Here is a 23,435-nt window from a genome sequence, read left to right on the forward strand (position 1 = left end):
AAAAAATAGCCTAAAATAAGATGCAACACTAAGGGCGATCAATGATTTTTTTTTTAGAAGGAACCAATGTTGTGCTGCTGTTTCATTTGGGCAGTGCTTTTCACATATTACTAAAGAGGAACGACATGAAAAGAAAATGGTTTCTCAATCCCTCCACGTGCTATTTGATTACTTGGAAGAGGTGTTAGAGAATATATAATAGAATAAGAACGCCTGAATAATTATTTTTTGGAAATGTCAACAAGGAAGAAATAATCAGACACCTACCTCTGTATTGTACTCATCTCGGTTTGACATCAATAGAAACCCCCCGTCGTCCAGAATCATGCAGTCCACGTGCTACAAATAGAAAAATATCAATCAGTTCATGAAAAAACACCTTTAAAAATATCACCATTAGAAACTGAATTTACTCAGTTGCTATGTGGTAATCAGTTAACGTCATGTATTTGGCACCTTTATTTTTAGTAGACATACAATGATACTAAAGTAGACAGAAAACACAGGTCCATGGTAAATTATAACAAAAAACAATACATGCATGCATACATGGATACATATTATGCATTGAAACCTTGGTTCAGTTATTGAGAAAAATGTAAAATAAGGAAGTACAGTGTAAAATGTCATAGTAATTATGAAGTTGCCTCACTGTTTCAACAAGTGTGTCCATACACCAGTGTTTGCCATCACATTTATTAATTCAAATTTAAAAGTGAAGACACTTCACAAGTGGAAGGCCTGTATGCTTAAACAATGAGGATCAAGGGAGCAGGTGTGTCTTTGAAAGGGTAAAGTTTCAGAGCTGTTTCATCGTGTAACCACAATCTTGTGAAAAATGTGTTTCTTGCAGCTTCTGTCTAAATTTATGGAAACAATGTCACTATTTGTCTACACTGAGAATGTATTAATATCACGTAACATACCTACATGCTCTTATGGCAATTAATTGGTGTTAGAGCTGGCATCCTTGGCGTGTTTCCCCTGACTTTTTGCCTCTAGCTCCTGTATTTTTGATGCTGTGCTGGATTTCGTTTTTGCTGGTGTAGTTGCTTTGGGCACTTTGCCACTGCTAATTAGTGTCAAAGTGCAAGTGCTCCCTGAGTAAATTGTTATTGTGATTGGTTATCCAAGGTTGGCACATTTGTATTACCAAGAAGTCCCTAGTAAAGTGCTCAGAGTGTGCCAGGGTTGGTGATTCAAATGCTACTAGTGGGCCTACAGCATTGATTGTGCCACCCACATGAGTAGCCAACTAGAGACCCCCAGATCTAACATTGGTGGTCAGCTGTGAGGATTTGAACTTGTATTTGTACTTGACCCACAGCCATTGGTGTACATCACTAGTTTAGTGCAGACCACTAGGCAGCCACATATTGTGTTTCTATTTTTGAGTAACTTCCAAAGCATCATGTCTAATCTTGGAAAGTGAGCAAGCAGAATTGGAGTTTTGCATTGAGGATTTGTAGTCATAGAAAGTGGAGCAACTTAAAAAATTCTGTAAAGATCTTGGTTGCCCTTTGAAAAGCAGCTCTAGGAAGGATGAGCTGTAGAGAGCCTTGAAGGCCTTGTGGGACGCTCAAGAGGGAAATGATGCTAGTGGCAGGAATGGTTTTCAACCCCACGGGTTGCCTGTGAGCAACCCAGGCTCAAGGCCTGGCAGCAACCATTCCAGCAGGGTTATTACCCCAGAAGAGTTGGAGGAGAATCAAAGAGTGAGACACCATGAATTGGAAGTCATGAGGATAAAGATGAAGCAATTGAAGGTAAAGAAAGAGGCAGAAGAGAGCAAGAATGCTCGTGCCCTGGAAGAAAAGAGATTGCTTTTGGCTCATGAGGTGAGCATGAGGGAACTGGATATCAAGGCCAAGCAGGTGGATTCCAATTCAAATGGTGGCAGCGCACAGCCAGTGCCGGGGGGTAAAGTATATATTCCCAAGGATTTGGTACAGAATTATAATAGGAGTGAGGATATCTATGCCTCATTTACCTCGTATGAGATTTCTTTGAGGATGAATGGTGTGCCTGAACAGCATTGGGGGCGGGCCTGAGGAAACATTTTGAGGCTTCTGGGAGGAGTGCTCTAGAGCCCTTAGAATTAGCAGGTACCATGACCTATCCCAATATGAAGGATGCCCTATGTCTCAGGTATGGACTTACTCCAGAGCAGTATAGAATGCAGTTTAGGACTCCAAGAAGAAAGAATCTGAGACTTGGATGTAGTGTGTGAATCTGTACTCACGTGCACTGGAAGGTTGTATGAAGAGCAGCAAAGTAACTTATTACAAGGGATTGTTGCATTTAATTAGTTGGGAGCACTTGAATAGTCTTTGTGTTCCAGAGCTGCGCCAGCATCTTTTAGACAGCAAGCTCACAGACCCCATTGAGCTTGCTAAGGAGGCGGACCGCTGGACCAGTACCAGGGTTCACAGAAGAATTTTGGGTACCACAGTCAAAGGTGGGAAGGGTCCCCAGCTGAAGAGCAGGAGGGGACAATGGTAAACAAAATGAGTTCTCTCAAGGGCCCCAAAACAGTTTCCAGAGAAAGGAGTCCCAAACCCCCAGACCTAGACCAACCTGGTCCCCTAGGGGCAGGTGGGACAACAGGGGTCCCCCTACCAGCTATCACTGCAATGAGGTGGGACATGTTGCCTCTAAATGCCCCAAGAAACCTCCAGCACCCACTGGAGCCCCAACGCCGGGTTTAGTGAGTGTAGCTTTGGAGGTGATTTAATTTCCAGTGAGGGGAAGGGACTAGCAGTAATGACCCTTGTCTCTTTAGGAGACCAAGAGATAGTCCAGGCAACCTACCAGCCCCCGAACACTAAGAAATACGGGCAAAGAGTGGCCATCAATGGGAGGGAGATAGAGGCTCTGAGAGACCCAGGAGCCAGTGTGACATCTGTAAGGTGTCAGTGGGTGTCTGAAGAGCAGGTAATTCCCAATGTACCACACCCAGTAGTTGCTACTGACAACTCGGTGCGCCTCTGCAAAGTGCCGCAGGTTCCATTTGAGTGGAAGGAGGTATCAAGTCTCTTGAAGGTTGTTGTGTGTCCATCCATGCCTGTAGACTGTCTGCTAGGTAATGACCTGGAGAGTTCCCTGCGGAAGGAGGTGGAACACCAGGCTCATATGGAGATGTTGGGTATGCCTGTGTGGGTCTGTGTGACAACTCAGTCTATGGAAGCCAGCATGGGTGATTCAGCAGACCTGATGTCTTAAACAGTGGCCCAGGAGCCTGCCGGGAAGAGAAAGGGCAGAGGGTGTGGGAAACAAGCCCCAGCCGTTCCCACGGTCCAGGAAGGAGCAGAACCTGAGGGGGATGCCTGGAGCCTACAGGGGAACAGGTGGCCGAACTGGGGACCTACCTGAGCTGACCCATTGGCAGCAGGAAGGTGGCCCCTCCAGGGAGGAGTTCTGCAAGGCGCAGATGGAATGCCCTTCTCTCATTCGTGTGCGGAAGCAGGCTGCAGACCATGTGGAGAGTCCAAGGATCATCTCATTTACTGGTAAGATGGTTTACTTTATAGTGAGCCTAAGTTTGCTGGGCCCGGTGCAGCCTGTGTGCTAATGGTACTGGAGCGCTTCAGGGACTTCCTAATGGGTCTGGCTCATGACGTGCCTCTCGCAGGTCATCTGGGGTAAGACAAGACCTTCCAAAGGCTTGTCACCCACTTCCTCTGGCCCCAGATGATGATGCGCATTGGTTCATTCTGTAGGCAAGAGCGGAGGGAAGAGCGAGGCACCCCTCCAACCCTTTCCTGTGATGAGCACCCCTTTCAAGCGGGTGGGAATCAACATTGGGGGGCCAATGGACCCCAAGGCAGCCTTAGGCAACAGGTTCATCCTGGTCTTTGTGGACCATGCCACCCGGTACCCGGAAGCTGTCCCCCTCAGGATAATCACAGCCGTGCATTGATGGGGATCTTTTCCTGTGTGGGGTTCCCCATAGAGGTGGTCTCCGACTGGGGTACCAACTTCATATCTAGGTACATGAAGTCTCCGTGTGAGGAGTGTGGGGTAACTTATAAGTTCACCACTCCTTACCACCCTCAAGGAAACGGGTTGGCTGTAAGGTTCCACCGAACTCTGAAAGGTATGATTATGGGCCTTGCGGAGCCCATGAGACGGAAGTGGGACGTCTTTTTACCATGCCTGTTGTTTGACTACAGGGAGGTGCCTCAGGAGTCCTTAATGTTCAGTACCTTTGAGCTTCTGTATGGCCACCCTGTTAGAATACCTCTCACTCTGGTGAAGGAGGTTTGGGAGAACACTTCAGGAAACTCGCTCAGGAGAACCTGGATGCTAGCCAAGAAGAAATGAAAAGATGGTATGACCAGAATAACACTCTGGTCGAATTTCAACCTGGGCAGAAAGTGTGGGGGATGGCGCCAGTGGAGGCTTGCACGCTCCAAGACAAGTGGGCTGGGCCATATGAGGTGGTGGAGCGCAAGAGTGAAGTAACCTACCTGGTTAACTTGCAGACTCCCAGGTGACCCCTGAGGGTCCTACATGTGAACTGCCTCAAACCCCACTTTGAGAGGTCTGATGTGACAATGCTCCTGGCTACAAATGTTGGAATGGAAGAGGGAAGTGACCCTCTTTCTGTCCTCCTGGCAGCCAAGGAGCAAGACGGGTCAGTGGATGGTGTGGTCCTCTTGCCCACACTGACCCCAGAACAGTAGAGGGACTGTAACCAGGTGTTGGGTCAGTGTGCCTCCCTGACCCCAGGTGTCACCAATTGGTGCATCCATGATGTGGACACTGGAGATAGTTTACCTGTGAAACAGAAATTTTACCGGGTAGCTGACAAGGTCATGGCCAGCATCAAGGAAGAGGTTTCCAAGATGTTGGTGCTAGGGGTAATTGAGCCCTCCAGCAGCCCCTAGGCTAGCCCAGTGGTCCTAGTACCGAAAGCTGCTGCGCCCTGTGCCACTCCAGAACTCCGGTTTTGTGTGGACTACCGTGGGCTCAATGTGGTCACCAAGACTGACGCACACCCCATCCCCAGAGATGATGAGCTCGTGGATCGGTTGGGCACTGCCTAGTACCTCAGTACATTTGACTTAACATCTAGGTACTTGCAGATTGCCTTAACTGAGGGGGCCAAAGAGAGGTCTGCATTCTCAACGCCAGAGGGGCACTTCCAGTTCTGTGTCATGTCCTTTTGGTTGAAGAACACCCCTGCCACGTTCCAGAGGCTGGTCAACCAGGTACTGCCCGGGTCGGAGGAATTCAGCACCACATACCTGGATGACATTGCTGTGCTCAGCTCCACGTGGGAAGAACACTTGCAACACTTCTATGAAGTGTTGAAGGCTCTGCAAAGGGCAGGCCTCACTAACAAAGCCAGCAAGTGCCCAGATAGGGCGGGGATCTGTGGTGTACTTGGGACACCAGGTAAAATGCGGCCAGATGGAGCTCCTACAGGCGAAGATTGATACCATTCTGGCTTGGGAGTCCCCCAAGACCCCGACAGATCCTTTTTAGGTCTCAGCGGGTATTACCAAAGGTTTGTCAAGGGATATGGTATAATATATATATAATATATATATGGTATAATCCACAGAGGCAGCTCCGTTCATCCAATACTAATTGGATTACAACTACCAGGTTAAAGAGGTCCCGGAAGGGTGGTAGAGCCGTCGCAGTACTTGCCTCACATACCTGGAATGCGCTGCCTCTGACTCTTAGGCAGAAAAGTTCACTGATTGGGTTTAGAAAGAATTTGAAAACCTGGCTCTTTCCAAGGAACGCTTCTTAGCTCCTTTGCTATTGACAACTGACTCTGCTATAGATGATATCTTTGATCCAAGCGCCAGGATACCCGTAGGGTGGCAGATTTTGCACTATATAAGTATCTATTCCATTCCATTCCATATGGCACCTTGTTGCCCCCTTGACAGAGCTGACTTCAAGGAAGCAGCCCAGGCGAGTGAATTGGACCAATGCCTGTCAAACTGCTTTTGATGCCCTGAAGACTGCCATGTGCACAGCACCTGTGTTCAAGGCACCTGCTTTCTCCAGTGAGTTTGTAGTACAGACAGACGCTTCAGGGCATGGTATGGGAGCAGTACTCTCACAGATTAACGACAAGGGCTTGGACCAACCTGTAGCCTTCATTAGTGGGTGGCTAATTCCCAGGGAACAAAGGTGGAGTGCGATTGAAAGGGAAGCTTTTGCTGTGGTCTGGGCTCTGTAAAAGCTTAGGCCCTACCTGTTTGGGACTCACTTCTTGGTTCAGACAGACCATAGGCCCCTCAGATGGTTAATGCAGATGAGGGGTGGGAACCCCAAACTGTTGAGGTGGTCCAGCTGGAAGACTGAAGAGGAAGGACTGTCCTGCTGTGTGCTTGTGGACTGACCTGGAGTTGCTTTGCTGCCAAGGAGAGGGGAAGGACTTTGCTGTGTACTGTGTTCCCTCACTTGAAGAGATCCCCAAGGGCCTGAGGAGAGCTGGCCTCCTGTTAAGAAGTCCCAGGAACAAAAGGACTTCACCCCCAGCTTCCCCCTAAACTCTGCTGAGTGAGTTCTGCCCTTCCTAGAGTGCTTGATCAAATTGTGGGGCCTCTGGAAGTTGTGCCTGTTGTTTGGGGAGCTGGCACAAGGAGAAAAGAAGAAAATCTGCAATTTCCATGCATTGCTCGCTTGCGAAGCATATCCCCGACAGTGCGAGGAAATTCGCGAAGACAGAGATCGTCGCAGCGCCTGTTGCCGCTGCAAGAGCCAACGCATCGTTCGCTTGTGGAACACATTGGCCCAGTGCAGGAAGATTCCTGTTGCTGCGAATATCGTCGCAGAGCCTGTCGTCGCTGGGTGAATTTGTCACACCGCTTGCTTGAGGACCACATCACATTGCTGCAAACATTGTCGCAGGGCCATCGCATCGAGGGGCCACGAGAAGAGAAGATCGACGTTGCACTGTGCATTGCCACGGTACCTGAGATTGTCACCGTCCCGAAGATTGTCGTATCGTGCCTGTGCCAGATGCTTCTATCGAACCTGCGCACCGGAATCCATACAAGGTATCGTATCCCTCCCCATACAGTCCGGATTCGTCACAACTCACCCGCTGCGTCCAGCAGGGCTGTCGCATCGCCTCACCAGGGTCTCAGGAGTGACGCATTGCTTGTTTTTCAATGCTGCAGCTTCCATTTGGAACTTTTGTCACATATACAGGTACTTTGGGATAAACGTGATGCAACTGTGGATTATTTTGACCCAAACCCTAGAACTCTTTTGAAGTCATATTCTTGAACTGTGTATGTTGGATTTTTGTTGTTTTGGTCTTGTGTAGTTTAGATAAAGACACTTTATTTTTCTAAACTGGTGTGGGGTTTATTTGTGGTGTTTTCACTGTGTTACTGTGAGTGTTGGTACAAATACTTTACACATTGACTTTGATAAGCCTGTCTGCTCGTGCCAAGCTACCAATAGGGTGAGCAGGGGTTATCGAAAGAGTGTATCCCCCTTACCCTTAATAGAAGCAAGGGTCCCTATTTGGACATTGCTACCTATCTCTGCCAACTAGAGACTCCCAGATCTAACAATTGGTGTTGTGCTAATCAATGATTTGATGACAAATTGTTTGTGGTAAATGTAGTCACATGCTGCTAATCGCTAAAGCCTGCAACAGTAAAATGTATTTCAATCTGCGAAATATGGTGTTAGAAAGGCAAATTTAGTTAGTGATATTTTGATTGAAAGTTATTAGATGTTATGTAGTTTGGTTCATACATATCCTTGCTTGGATAGCATAGTCAATTCCCAAGGCACAAATTGAAGCATATAGATAATTCCTTTTTATCATTCGTGTACTTTACGTTTTTACTTGAAACCTTAGTCAGTCTCAGCTCTGCGGGCCTCATTTAAATCTAAAAGGAATTCCTAACCATCATCATCTGAAAGAAATACTAGGATTACTCTGTTTAGTTACATAAATTGTGGAATCATGGATATGTGTAAGATTGAGCCACCTCAATGAAAGCATGGCTGCACACCACTGAGCAGATCATAAACTGCATGCATGCAAAGTGACTGACAGTGAGCATAGGCACTATGTTCACACTGTGTGTACAGTCCTCACATACATGACAAAACCAGTAGGCCCATACTAGCTACTCAGTCATGCCATGGTTCCCAGGTGACAAGTGAAAATGGTAATGGGAATTTGTTGATGTCAGGTGACTCGTAAAATCAACCCACCCGTTTGTGGAAGCTTATGCTTTTATGTTTCTTGAAGAACCTATATTTTTCAACGTTCACGTCTCCTGCCAAACTAATGTTGGAAATGCAACTTTTAACACCACTGTATTTCATGAGTAGTGGGGTACGGAGCCTGAAAGGCAGCCATGGGACCTGATAACATAATGCAGTATTTGGAGTGCTATAAACATGAGGCAATTGTTTCTCTGTGATTTATTTTGACTTCAGTTCAACTAGCTTAACTCGACAATTTCAGTTCCAGTCTTTTACTGCTATATACATAAAGAGCCATTTGGTTCCCTTCTTTGTGGTGTTTTAATCCCGGAATGATATATGATAATCAATAATTAAAGGAATATCGTCAAAGAAGTGACCCAATTTGCCTGAGCAGGAAAAATGTGAAGACGAAGTTACAAGGCGTTCAGGATGTTAATTGCCGTGATCTCAGGATTCCCGATCAAGCTAATGAAGAGGATCTTACAATTTCCCCTTCTTGTAGGTCCTTCAGTGCAGTATGATTATCTCCAAGTCCACGTGTGAAGAGTTTACTGCTGTCTTTTGTAGCTCGCAGTTTCACATGATATTGTCCAACTGGGGTTCTTCAAACTTCTATGGCATTTTTCTCTCTTATTTATCTCTCCATAAGCCACTTGTCTTGCAGTGTCTGCTAATAATGGAGATGTTATCTCTATAAGTGTACCTTATGTGGTAAACAGTACATATTGCCTTCCATGACTTCTAAATAAAATATAAACAAACCTGTATGATTCTGGACTTTACACTCAGTGAAACTAAAGAGGTTTGTGGCTTAATATGGGCGAGATAAGTGCAAGTATATTAAACACCAGAGTTTTCATTAACCTCTCAAGTTATATTACTGCAGGTGTACTGAGCCTGCCTACTTTGTGGTGACAGGGAGTACACCTATTTATTTCTCAAGTTATACCCTGACCATTGGTCAATGAAATAACTAAAGAGAACAATTTGCCTTCCATGATGCGTGAAGATCCTTGTCTGATTGATGTCTGACATAGATAACTTGATTCCAGTGATGGTGAAAGTTGGTCTATTAAGGCCAGACCATTGCTCGAGCTTCAGACCAACCAGTGACTAGGTAAATTAATCCTGTGAGTTGTATTTTCGTTTCATCCCACTATCCTGGCAACTGGCTTGGCTGGCACTCACGAGTTGTGGTAGACATCATGCACTGTGTATTTACCCTTTTATAAATCTTATATTTTGACTTGCTTCATTTCCAAATGTTCAATCTTTTAAACGTTTAATTCTTCTCCGTTCCCCAGCACTACCTGTGCTTCCAGTCTGCATAACTCCTGATATTTCCCATCAGCAATGTAATAATCCTGAATGCCTCTGAGCAAGTGTGCACTCTCTGCATTTCACTCAGATCTTCCTTATTCTTTCCATTTGAAGTTGAAATAAGGCTGTGTTCCCCCTTTTTTCCTCCTAAGGCCTTGATTACTATCGCCACAGGATAACAAGTGCTATAATTCTTATCCATTACCTTAGGGTTCATAATTTAATAGGTGACATAAATGGCACCTATTATGGTTTTTCCTTAATACAATGGGGAATAACAGGTGGATTTTAGTGTTTTTCAACCAGTCATAAAACAAGAAACCATTCGAAGATTCAGCACAATATAAACAGGATGTGTCGCAATATAGCATGTCATTCGTAATTGAGGCCATAAAGTGCATTTGAGGGATGGATGAAAGACATGCAATGAGTTATAAAACCTTTTAATCGGAGCGTGCCTTTTAATAAACATCCATTGTTTCATTCCAGTTCATAAATGGAATGTCCAAAAGCACGTCAACTAGCCATTGTTTCTAAATGTGCATTCTAAATTAGCATACTCATTACCAAATGTTTTTAACAATGGTGTTGCACCTTTAGAAACGGAGTAATGCTGTTTGGCTGGGAAGATGGCAATGCCAGGGTGTTTCTTTTTTATGTGCATGTTAAAACTGTTCTTTTGACGGGTGAGTTAACTTTTAGAATCCAGGAGCAAATACAAGAAAATGATCTGTCATATGCCAGAAGGTTGGAGGCATTCTCATGAGAAAGGCTATAATTCCGGCGTCAATTGTACAATGACAGCTCTTTGTGCACAAACTGGGCCTGTAGTCTGCCATCTGCATGTTGGTATCTCTGAGTGTGTGGCATATGCTGCCATTGTTTATTATTTGCTAATATCCTGTCACCAATTAATTGCTGCTTTTATTTTATTCAATTTAAGGCTTGTAGATGGTGCTGAACAACAGTATTCTAGTTTTAATGAACCAGACTCATAAATATAAATATAGATGAGAACTTCCTTATTTTCTGTCCAACCTACCTCAAAATGGACCACGGAAGTCAATTCTTGATGTCAAATAAAAGTACAAATTGAATAGAGGGATTTGCCAAAGAACCTCAAAGGCTATTGGCTAAAACAAGTATTCCTACTTTCTTTTACATATGTATTATACCCAATGCCAAAACAGCTAATGTACTCCATTTGATCCCAAAATGAATGTTACTCTTACGAAATGCTGATTCTGTGACTAGAGAAGCATGTGTGACGTGCACTCCCTTTATAAAGTGATTTATGTGTGCTCTTACCTTACTGTTTCTTGCACAGTCACAGATTTCATTCTTACACTGAAGGATAGGAATTGATAACAAATAGCAAACATTGTTAATTCAAGATAAGGAGACAGCACAATGTTGGGTTATTAACACATAGCTACAAACAATCACAATTGGTTCAATGAAAGGGAACAAGTTTTGTTACGAACAAACAACAGGAAAATACGGACCCATACTAATGGGTGTGATGTTATTGTTACAAATTATTTATAACTTGTTATAAATAATTTTAAGGTATCATTGTAGGAACACAGATTAATACATTTTACTAAACTTTGGTTAAACAAATCAAATTGTCTTCTTGAGGAACAACTCGCATATTGACAAGTTGTTGGACTCTGTTTATTAATCGTATTAGCTATTAGCAATTAATATTACACACATTTGTGTTGCATCAATCACTTAGGCATTCAGTGTCAGTTTAATTTTGATCAAGTCAGTACCACAGTAATATGATATGGGGAACGACCATATCGCTCTTTCACCCTCAGGAGGCAAAGTTACCACCCAAAATTCAAAAGAAAAAGATGTTAATTGACACAGTAGGTCTCATTCCCAACTATTTTGCCTCCAAATCTAATAATACACATTATTGTCTCCCACCCTCGAAATGTACCCTTTACATTTAAGGTACTTCTAAATGTCTGAAACATATGCTTATTATATATACTGATAACATGTATTGCAAAGATAACACAAACACAATTATAACTGAAAAATGAAAAATCACTTTGCAATCCAAATATATCGTAGATATGGAAACTCTTCTTTGTAAAGTCACAACATGGATACCAATATACTTATATCTCTAGATTACATGAACTAATGACATCTTCTGATGTTAAAAAGGACAACAGGACAATGTAAACCTATAACAATTGGGATTTTTTTAGAAATTGACTATTTTGTCAAAAACTATTAAAATTAGATTGAGCTCATTTGTTTATTATATCATTTTCTAGCAAATACACAAGTTGCTGTCTCTCTAAACTGGATCAGCTTATCTTCGTCTCTGACATATTATATTACATTATATTTGTGGGCAAAGATCAACGTTTTGATGTACTAATGACGTTGACACACTTTAACGTATGTGAATGGAATATGCGATACCCTAATTAGGCTTAATTGCTAAACACCTGCCAGTGTTCATAAAGACTTGTCAAACCGATCCTTGTTATTAGAAAATGAAAATAAGGTCAATCCCCTCTTTAAATTAGCTGTATACAAGGCTCTGTGCACAAGATGTTGCTGTCTGCATTAGTGAGATAGGTTGGGTATTGGTCCCCAACATGGGGCAGGGCCTATCCAATGGCCAGGCCTTTCAACCAGAGGTCATGGTCGAAAGCTACACACTGCTGCCTTGAGTGGAAGGAATGCTGTCACTCATGGCCAGACTGGGAACCGAAACAGGTCCTGGCAAACAGTACGGCCAGCCCCCATGGGGTGCTAGTTGGAAGCACCACTCCAGACTCACCACTGTTGCTTTTGTTACAGGGGGCAGATATCGCAGCTAAGCAGTAAATCAAGCCCCAGTATCACAAATAGCCCCCAGGTGGTCCAAAATCGGCCCCCACTCTGGCCCCCCAACCGGGAAACGACTGGTGCCTGCTATGGCCAGTCCAGCCTTGCAGTCACTAGAGAGATTGTGTATGATCATAGATGCACAGCTAGTGTCCATGAGAGAGAGCCAATCCAGAGTGCTTGGATGTATGCCAGGCCCAGTGTCCAGAGGCTCAGCATAGCTAGTTTAGGCAAGACGGGATGACTGCAATGTAATAAAGGACACAAACATCTCTGAAAACACGTTGTTAAAGCTAAATTATGATTAACATTTGTAAAGAGAACAGGGACACCTGTGGACAATGATAGGCCACACAAGTGGGATTGGAAATATAAAGACTGGGATATAAATTGGTTGAGGAATGAACATTACACATGATAAATCCTTGTTTTGTATGTCACAAAATCGGGGAAGGGATGTTTATGGGTCAGCTGGCTGCAGAAGGCTATAACTCTAGAAACAGTTTATAGTAAATTCACTTAAAAGAATAGTTGTACAGTAGAAAGAGCTTGACACGACTGCAGCTTGCGAAGGCAATAGAATTGATGGTTGTAAATTTAGACCAACTTGCAAGTGAATACTAAAGCACAGATCTGATGGAATACACATTTATATCCTAAAAGAGTGTAATCAACCTGCAATCAATGATTTGGAACTGAAGTCAGAGAAATTGGAGGAAAGGGCCACCAACATGAATGGAGCAGACTTCTCTGTAGGCAGAGCTTGAATAATAAAGGTAACAGTATGTGTCAGAGCATCCTGGGGAGTTTTTTTGGCAAAGGAAATGAGGAGGAAGCTTAATGTGTGTGTTTGCTGAGTGGGCGCAGGTTAGTAGAACACTTGTTAAAGATCACTATTAAATTCATGGACCTGCTTAAGTAGTGAATCCACTAGAGGAAATCTGTGTCAGATGTTTCTCTTAAAAAAATATGGGCGAAATGACAGATAGCCATAGACAGGCAATATTGCTAAGAGTGATTTGTTAATGAGAACATGGTTTAGAAAGACATATGCTCAGAAATCTGCACTTTGCTAAAAATGCCACAGATAAGAACTGACAAATTGGCGTGTGGCTCTTTAGGGCCTTCGCTCAAATATAAATATTATACATGAAATAGTGTGTTGCTATAGACTCAGTTGTAAGACATTTGTATTTGTTACTAATCCAGGTCTTAATTTATTTGGAAAGCGGCTGTTGCAGAGATTCACCTTACCTTACTCTTGGTTGTTGCTTTCAAAAAGCTTTCCATCCAGCTGTTCACATCTAGTTTCACTCCAACAACTGAACAAGAGCAAAAAGGGATTACATACAGTAAAACTATTATTTTAGAAAGCAAATTGGTAAATATTTCATCTTCTTTATCAGTTTATGACTTCCTTCTCACAGTAATTTTTACATCATAGAATACAGGATTTTTCTCTTTCACAAGTCATTTTAACATCTCTGGTTATACCTGATAGGTCTGAAAAAGAGCAGACATGCTTATCTTAACGGAATATATGCTGTACCAAAACAGTGATACATTTTTTACCCAAAACAAGACAAAATTGACACATGGTGAGGTAATCACTGATGTCACTGATCATGTCATGAGTGAGGTAATATGTGAGGTCATACGCAGTTATAGTTAACAGAGTGGTTGAGAAAGGGCATGGGCCTTCAATGAGGTCTGAGCAATCCCACTGTGGGGGACATACTTGTGGCAACAATAGAGGTTCTTGCCAACGATCCTCAGCAGCCAAGGGTACTTCATCACATAATGGGTAGTGTGCCAAGAGGCACGCTTGCAGAGTTATTAAGAAAGGGGGCAGTGGCCTCTGACAAGGTCTGAGAAATCCAGCTGTGGGGAACTTACTTGTGGCAACAATAGCGGTTCTTGGCCCCAAACACCCTTCAGCAACCAAGGGGACTTCACCCCCACAGCTAGTAGTGCACTAGGAGGTATTTTTTCAGAGTAGTTGAGAAAGGGAGTCAGGCCTCCAATGATGTCTGAGCAAGCCCACTGTGGGGGACGTATTTTTGGGTGTTATTTAGACCAGGGGAGGTGGTAGTCCCCAGGGCTCAGGGGTCCACAGGACCCCCCCCATTAATCTTTCTTTAGCCCATGGTGGTCTTATGGCAGAGCTTACAGAGTCCATGGAGGGGGGGGCCCAGGTGTCTTCATCCATTTTTTCAATAAAACCTCGGGGAGGTGGTAGTCCACTGGGCTCAATAAGCTTTAGGAGGGGGGCCCCCTTCTTTTAAAAAATAATGCCCAGGTCCACTGGGGGCTGTATTCATAACAAGAGCGGGAGCCTGTGTTTGTTTTCTTCTTAATTTTGCTACAGATATGCAGAAATGTTTTTTTTTTAATAGTGATTTTAGGCCCTGTTGCACCACAACAGGAACGGGGTCAGGGTATTCCTCCCCTAACCCCTTTGCTTTAATTTAAACATTTTTCGTGGGACTCGGCTGAAGCCGAGTACCAAGATGGCTGTCAACACTTCCTGTTGAAGTATGGGCATTCAATCAGATCTCTCCATGAGAGCTGTGCTAGGCTCCGCCCAAATATCCTTATTTGCTTTCCGTTAAATTTCTCAACAGTTACTGAACAGATTTACACTGGATAACTGTAAGTGTGATCTGCAAAACAAAATCTACCTTCCTACCAAATTTGGTGTAATTACTATATCTACCTACTGGCAACTGTCAATAGATAATATATATGTCAAATAAATTGTTTACAGTGAAACATGCAGCTGATATTGCAGACCTCCTCCTTACTCATGCTTATTCTGACTGAAACATGGCTAAATGATGCCTCCACACTTACCCTTGACGTACTAGTCCCACTTAATCACAACACCATTAGATGAGATAGACCAAGCAGACAAGGCGGAGGTATCACTTGCATACACAGAAACAATATTGCTGTGAAAAAGTCACACAAAATGCACACATCCTCTTGCCAATACCTATGCATTTAAATTTTGAGCAACAACAGTTGACTGCACACACTGCACATGATCTTCCACCCTCCAGGTAACAACATCACATTTATAGAACAAATTATGGAGACCATCTGAACCAATGCAGTACAACACGGCACCCACGTCACACTCAGAGATTTCAGCCTTCATTGGAATGACCATAATGATCCAGCAGTCAACAGCCTTAAATCCTTCTTAGCTGACCTCAACCTGACTCAATTCGTCGACAGTTCCACACATAAATTGGGCGCCACCTTGGACCTTATCATTGCCAAGAGTAATACTATTCAACTGGAATCTTTCATCATCTGTGACTAGAGAGTCATGGCATCACGTTCCGCATCACAGAATTAGTTAAGACAAGAAAGGGTCAACTAAAGAAACCCGGACAATGGAAAAGGATCATGCACAGTAATAACTGGAATGATCTGACATCCCTCAGCAATAGCCTGTTGCCACGTCCCTTGGATATGGCTGATGTCCATGACCTCACTAACCACAACAACAACTCCATGATAATCATTTTAGGTTCCATAGCTCCCCTGCAGCTACAGAGAATGTCCTCCAAAGACCCCAAAAGTTGGCTCAACGGCATCCTTAATACAGAAAGACACAGCTTAGACTAGTTGAACATTTTTTGAAATCCTCACGATCCCTAGAAAACCTTAAACTTCCGAGATCACTGAGGATCATCTACAACAAATGTATCAAAAGCATGACACCAAATTTCTATAGAGGCCAAATAGACAAATCTAGAAATGGTCCAAAAAATCTAGCTAAATCCAATTATGCAACCAGACACTTCCCTCACAGGTTCTAACCCACAGACAAACTGTGAGGCTTTTGCCTCCATATTTATAAAAAAGACAAGAAAGATAAAAAATGACCCATGGTCAGCTAAAGTCTACCTTCCTCTCACACCTCTTTGTAGTGCAACCACACCCCAAATTGCTGAGGCACCAGGTCTCTCAGCTCACACCCCCAAATACAATGCTACATGGAGCATATTCAAATCGTTTGATGAAAATGCCATTCTCAAAATCCTAACAACACTAAAACCCTCAAACCACTTCAGCAACATTCTACCAACGAACTTCTTTAGTGAGATCAAAATGTCCTTACTCCCTCTCTGGACTTAAAAAGGTAATGCCTCATTACTTCAAGGATTGATCCCTGATTGCCTTAAAGCGGGCAGTTTATCTCCCTTTAAAAAAAACTGACTGCGGACCCCTAAGACCTAAGTAAGTGCCGCCCATCTCTATGTTTACTACACTAGCAAAGCTCCTTGAGAAATGTGTACACATTCAACTGTGCAACCACATTGACCCATTCAGTCTCTTAGATAATTTCCAATCTGGCTTCAGCCAAGGCCACAGTACTTAATCGGTGCACATAGACATAGTTGATGATGCTCTAAAAATGTTGGACTGGAATGAATCCTGCCGTCTTATCCTCCTTGACCTCTCCTCAGACTTTGATATTGCCAAATGCCATGCAGACCTACTTAAACGTAGGATAGGACTACCAGGGACTGCTCTTGACTAGTTTGGCTATTTTCTCCACAACAGAACTCAAAGAATCAAGGTCAATATGTCCCTATCCAACCCCACACAGGTCCTCATAGGGGTTCCTCAGGTGTCTTCACTCTCACCCACTCTCTAACTTATTCATGTAACCTCTAATGCAATATTTGAATGTATTGAACGTCCACTATCACATGTATGCAGATGACACGCAACTCTACTTAAAAATCTCTTCCCCCAAAGATATTAGGTATATAATCTCAACTCTACAAAAAATGCGTAACTGGTTGTCTTGTAACCACCTCTACCTAAACTAAACACTCTCAAAACAGAATTCCTCCTAATTGCCCCACCCAAACATTCACTAGACATTGCAGAATGCATGACACCTGACAGCGCTGAATTGATTACCACACTGGGAATAATGCTGAACAAGTATGCGAACATGCAGGAGCACATCAGCTCTGCCACTAAAGGAGCGAACGTCCACCTAAGCATCTTAAAAAATTAAGGGGCATATTATCAAGGGGGTTTATCTCCACTTTTTTGGCTTTAAAAGCCAAGAAAGCGGAGATAAAATTATCTCCCTATTACCTAGCTGTCGCTAACACCAGTTAGCGACAGCTAGTAGGAGATAGCGACCATCTTGGGCCCCACTTTGCATGTCAGTGATATTTATCACTAATGACATGCAAAGTGGGCGTGCCAAGATGTTAGCGACTGGAAACAGTCGCTAACATCGCTATCTCCTATTACCAACTTTTGGAGATATTCGCGCTAAGCGCGAATATCTCCAAAAGCTAACACCTGCCCCTGAGCAGTTCTTAGCTATGTTATCCAATGGTAGGCGGATAACATGGCTAAGAGCATTAGCTCGGTAATGCATGAATATCGCTGACTTTTCAGCGATATTCATGCATGTGCAGCCGTTTTTTATCGCATTTGCGATAAACCTTGGTAATACCAAGGTTTATCTGCGATAAAAATCGCCGCAGCTCAGCGGTAAAATTTTGTCTCTAACCAAGCAATAGCGATAATTATCGCTAATGCTTGGTAATATGCCCCTAAGACTCTTCCTACTTCCGGATGACCTCAAGTCAGCTGTTCAAGCTCAGGTAATTGGCAGGTTGGACTATGGGAGTGCAACCCTATTGGGCTCACCCAGAGCTAGGCTAGGGCTACTAAGGGCCTTGTTAACATTGCCATTAGGCTCATTACAGGATCTAAAAGAACCAATCACTTCACTCCTGACCTGAAATCTCTAAACTGCCTTCGATAGGAGGCAAGGATTCATTTGAAAGTTGCCTGCGTGACCCATAAAGCCCTCCACTTCAACACTCTGAGATACATTGCACTAAAACCAGAGCTATCTGATGGCATCAGAGCATCTACAGAAACTAGCTCACTACTACTGAAACAAATAAAAAGAAAACATATAACAAAGCCTTCTCAGGTATGGCCCGAGAATCTGGAACACAAGAAGTCAAAAGAATACTGATGAACACATTTCTGCTGTAGAATGCATGAACTACATTCCAGGACAAGTTGTCCATCTGGGACCTCAGTTGTTCTCTCTAGGGGAGTTTTCCCATACCATGGCCCTCCTTGATGATGTTTTTACTTCCATTCATGTCACCTTGACCATTGTAAAGCACTCTGATACCTGTGAGGGTCATGTACTTGCTTTATCAAACTTTATAAATAAATATACTCCTGATTTTGTGTTGCGTTATTCATAGTAAGGGGAATGAGCCATCCACTATAGTACCTTAGTAGACATAGCCCTGCTTCTAGAAAAACATGTTGCACTGATGGGACATTACTCCTTTGCAGCTTGCAGAGGTCAACATTGGTACTTCTCCTTATAGTCCATATATTCCTGAAGAGCAATGATGCTAATCAAGAAATCAGGGAATCTTAGTCTTAAAGTCTCAGCGACGCTCACAGCAACACAAGGCTGGCGGCGCCCGGACAAAGCTGAAACAACCATATAATATAACTGATAGGTCATCATTGACACCGTGGACCCAGCGAAACGCTGATAGTGGTGCCCTGACACCAGGGAATCACGAACGGCAGCTCCGAATGTCAACACAATAACGTAATCATAACTGAAAGGCAACGACAGTTCTGCCGCCAACGTAGCGAAGGCACAGGAACCGAGTTACAGCAAACTCCTGTCCTACAGCAAAAGAGCTGCTCTCGCTTTTACTCCCTAAATTACAGCAGCGTGCATCAGTTTGCTAGTGTCGGTGCCGCTCATTTATCGATTCCTTCCTGCCTGCCACAGAGGATCGTTCCTGGACGCTTTGTTTGCCTGCTTGCTCCCTGAGGCTGTCAGCTGGTGCGAGCGGTCCCGCAGTCGGCGGACAGTCTACACGCTCCCAGTCTGATTTGCCCAGGTGGAGGACTTTTGCGTGCACTGAGCCAAAGGAGCCTACCGGGGGACTGCGAGGCCCAGCATCCTCCACTGCTCACAGCTGGTGCCTCTTCCCCCGGCGGCCACGCCCACTGACTCCAAACTTTATTACCTTTCGCGACACCCGCTTCGCGGGTGCCGCTCATTTATCGATTCCTTCCTGCCTGCCACAGAGGATCGTTCCTGGACGCTTTGTTTGCCTGCTTGCTCCCTGAGGCTGTCAGCTGGTGCGAGCGGTACCGCAGTCGGCGGACAGTCTACACGCTCCCAGTCTGATTTGCCCAGGTGGAGGACTTTTGCGTGCACTGAGCCAAAGGAGCCTACCGGGGGACTGCGAGGCCCAGCATCCTCCACTGCTCACAGCTGGTGCCTCTTCCCTCGGCGGCCACGCCCACTGATCCCACGAATTTTAGTGTTCCAAGTTCACTCGCGATGCGGGACGCGCGCCGGACGGAGCTCGGGGCGAAGACCGGGCAAAGAGCGGGCCGTTTGAGGCCGTTCGAGACCGTGAGGAACCGGACCGGGCCACTACACTAAGCCCTGCTTATTCGGCTTAGACTTATATGTACTCTCTTGATCTATTGTCATCAAAAACTGTCTACCTATTGACCCTCCACAAAGTTCTTGTGCACCTTTTCTATCAAAAATGAATACGAGAGGTAGTAAACAAAAAAAATTGAAAGAAGGTGGGGTTGGCGAGCAGCTGCTAGGGCCCATGGATGACTTTATTACTAAGGCAAACTCGTTTATAGATCAAAGTATCAGTTTGATCGAGGATAGAGTATCTATTGATCTTGCTAATGCAAGACGATCTTCCATGGGACTATTGGCTGTAGCAAGAACTCCCAAGAAGGGTGATAATTTAACGCAACTATCACAAGGTAACAATAGGCTCAGTCTTCCAAATATGATAGATCTCTCAGCCTCCCAACTCTCCCTACTGACCTCAGACTCAGACCTAGAAAAAACACCTGAAATCTTACCTGACCATACACCAGAGGAAGTAAGACAAGCAAGAGGGAGGAGAGAGGGGGCAATTAGGAAAAGAAAGGAAAAGGAAAAGGGGGAAAAGATAGTAATCAAGGACACTGTTGAATTACCTGTAAGCTCAAACACGATAGGGTCAACTTTGCAAACAGTTGACGGTACCGACCGTCATGTGTTGGTACATCATTCCCTAATCAATATACCAGACATTACCATCTCAGGCTCACCTGCTCTTTCATCCCCCAGTAAAGAATGTGACACTTCAGAGTTGGTAAACAGAATAGCTGCCTTACTAAACTCGCTCTTTCTTCTCCTACAGAGTAGACTATTAAATATTGAGAAACATCTATCTAAGCTTACAAATCCCCCAATATTAAAACCGATTCAAGGGCCTCAAAAAATGGGGACAAACAAATTGCCAGCACCTACTCCTCAAAACAAAACTACAACTTTAGTGTGCCCATCTTCTAAACAACAAACAGTATCAAAAGCCCCTACAGTGGAGAAACCTCCTCCGAAAGATAAAACGTCCATACCACAGACAATAATGGCCTCGAAAAAAACCAGCTTTAAAAACATCAGCTCAACAAACTTTAGTTCCAAAAACACCAGTCCCAAAAACACCTTCTCTAAAAACATCAAACCCACCAGCAAACAAGGGAGGAACCAGAGGAATACATGAGGGTAGATTCCCCGTGAACATGCCACCTGAGGCATCCCCATTTGTAGTGGTGATGACTGGCGTACCAGAATTGGCGGGACAGGGTGTAGAACCTAATTGGTCCTTAAAAAATAAGGCGCAATATTGGTTAAATATAAACCGCCCGATTCCCCCCAATTGGTCAAGTAGGATACTAACAGTATGTAGGACCCCATGGGTAGGCCAGGGAAAAAAAATTATACAGGGAGACTGCATTGTGATCACCTTTGAGGATCACAAAGTAGTTGAATATATTTGCTCATGGGAACATCATAGCACAAGCAGTGGGATAGATACAAAGCGTCTATCCTTTTTTTATCCCAAAAGACATCATAGTAACTACCTCCAGGAATTTGATAGCTCTTGGCGTAAAGCAGTTCTCCAGCCCTGGGAACTTGACATCCCAGATCTGAAATAGCCCCGCGCTATAATGATCACGATAGCTTCTGGCGGGCTGCGGAACCCAATTATAAAAACCATGAGGGCCCTTGGCAGATCGTGGGCCCACGGAACAGAGGTAGAGAATGGGAGCAGTGGGGTGGGCCTCCACAGCGACCATATAGACCCACCTATAGGGAAGCACCACATTGGGATAATTGGTCGGGTATACCGCCCACGAATCGTTTCAGTGGCCTAGAAATGGTCGATTGACCATTAGTAGAAAATCCAAACATCGAGCAAATCATCCTACCCTCAGATCCCACAGAGATGAAGATTTTAGGGCCAGAGAATAAAATACAATATCTGTCGGTCATTTTTTGGAACATTGCAGGCCTCCGCCCTAAAATAGAGGATGGCTCTGCTGCTCACTTCCTAGAGGAAGGAAAAATTATCTGTCTACAAGAGACATGGGCCATGAAGGAGTTACATCTTTTGGGCTACATAACTTATTTCTCTCCAGCCCTTCCAAGTATTGCGGGTAGGCCCAAGGGAGGCTTGGTTACTTACATAGCAAATACCATAAAAAATCTTAAGGCATTAAAGACAGAATTTGCTCCAAACTACCAATTAATTTGTCTTTCAGTAGGAAAAAAAATAACTATTATACTTATAAATTTTTATAATAATTTAGAGGACGACCATTTTTGCTCCACCCTTTTAACAATTCAGGAAAAAATTGCATATCTTAGTCAATTGTATGGGAAAAAAGGGACTGTTCATTTACTATGGGGAGGAGATTTCAACCTACACCCCTGCCCACGTTCGGGCATGCGGAGTTGTGGGATAGTGGATGAGCATGACAATCCTCTTATGCACTTTCCCCATGCAAGAACGGGGACAACTATGAACAACCTCCTTCTAGATTTAGAATTGACAATAGCAAATAAAATCGACTCTATTCAGAATCTCCCAGATCCAACGTACCTAGGAAGGGGCCATGAGACCACCGTCGATTACATTCTGTTGACGGATGGATTAAGGCACCTAACCAGGGATTTTATACTTATGAATAATATCCTAAGTGACCATAGCGCCCTTAGATTAGATGTCAATTTGAATGATCTAGAAATTCAAACATCAACTATAGCAAACACCCTATCACAAAATAAGATAGAACTCGGAAAGAATAACGGGTATACTTTGAAATGGGAAAAGATCGATCCCACACAATTAACCGAGAAACTGATAAAGATAACATACCCTAACATAAAAAAATGCTTAGATCCATCAGTAGAGGATGGGGTGGTTCTTGAAAACTTCAAGATAATCCTAGAAAAAACAAAAGGATTGCTGACTAGAAAATCAAATTCAACTAAACCAACTCCAACAGGATGGTTCAACCACGACTGGACTGTGGCGTTAACCAACCTAAAAATGGCCCTTAAACAACCACATAGAGTCCAGCAACAGATACAGCACCTTAGGCTCCAATATAATAAGGCTAGGAAGCTAAGAAAACAAGAGCTAAAACAAGCACTATGGGATGATCTTCACAAGAGTGCAGTTACGAAAAACAGCGAGTCCTGTTGGCGGATAGTTAAGACCCCCTTTCTATCAGATTCTAATAGCCCTAAGATAGAAGTGGCTATAGAAGAGGAAATTTGGGTAAATCATTTCTCAAAAATATTTAAACAAACATCCCCGACTGAAGGCCTAGATCACTCTCTTCCTCCGGTTGAATTTCCAATTCCCTTGTAATTCGACATACTCGACGTAATCCAGGCGTTAAAATCAAGTAAAGGTGGTAAAGCGCCTCGCCCTGATGGGGTCCCAGTAGACCTTTTTAAACACGTTCCGGACCTCTGGGCCCCTATACTCACAAGAGTGTGCACTGCAGTAGCGAAACTGGGATTGATGGAGTCCTGGTCCACTTCAATCATGGTGCCAATCTTTAAAAAGGGGGACAGCCAGGACGTGACATGTTATCGCCCAATTTCATTGTTGGACTCTCTGGGCAAAGTAGTCGGCAGAGTA

The 23,435-nt window shown here is 43.9% G+C and overlaps 1 protein-coding gene across 2 annotated transcripts in view; it reads right to left on the reverse strand.

The window, feature by feature from the left end:
* The window catches only part of CACNA2D1 (calcium voltage-gated channel auxiliary subunit alpha2delta 1), a 1,913,432-nt gene that overhangs the window by 170,357 nt on the left and 1,719,640 nt on the right, over positions 1–23,435 (reverse strand). For both annotated transcript variants that reach the window (XM_078674178.1, XM_078674177.1), the window contains 3 exons: positions 13,636–13,703; positions 10,831–10,869; positions 268–339 (listed from right to left, as the gene is read on the reverse strand). In XM_078674178.1, coding sequence (XP_078530304.1) covers positions 268–339; positions 10,831–10,869; positions 13,636–13,703 — 179 coding nt within the window. The remainder of the gene's footprint in view (positions 1–267; positions 340–10,830; positions 10,870–13,635; positions 13,704–23,435) is intronic.

The sequence above is a fragment of the Lissotriton helveticus genome, chromosome 1_1 (genome assembly GCF_964261635.1).
Source record: "Lissotriton helveticus chromosome 1_1, aLisHel1.1, whole genome shotgun sequence".
Taxonomy (NCBI): Eukaryota; Metazoa; Chordata; class Amphibia; order Caudata; family Salamandridae; genus Lissotriton; species Lissotriton helveticus.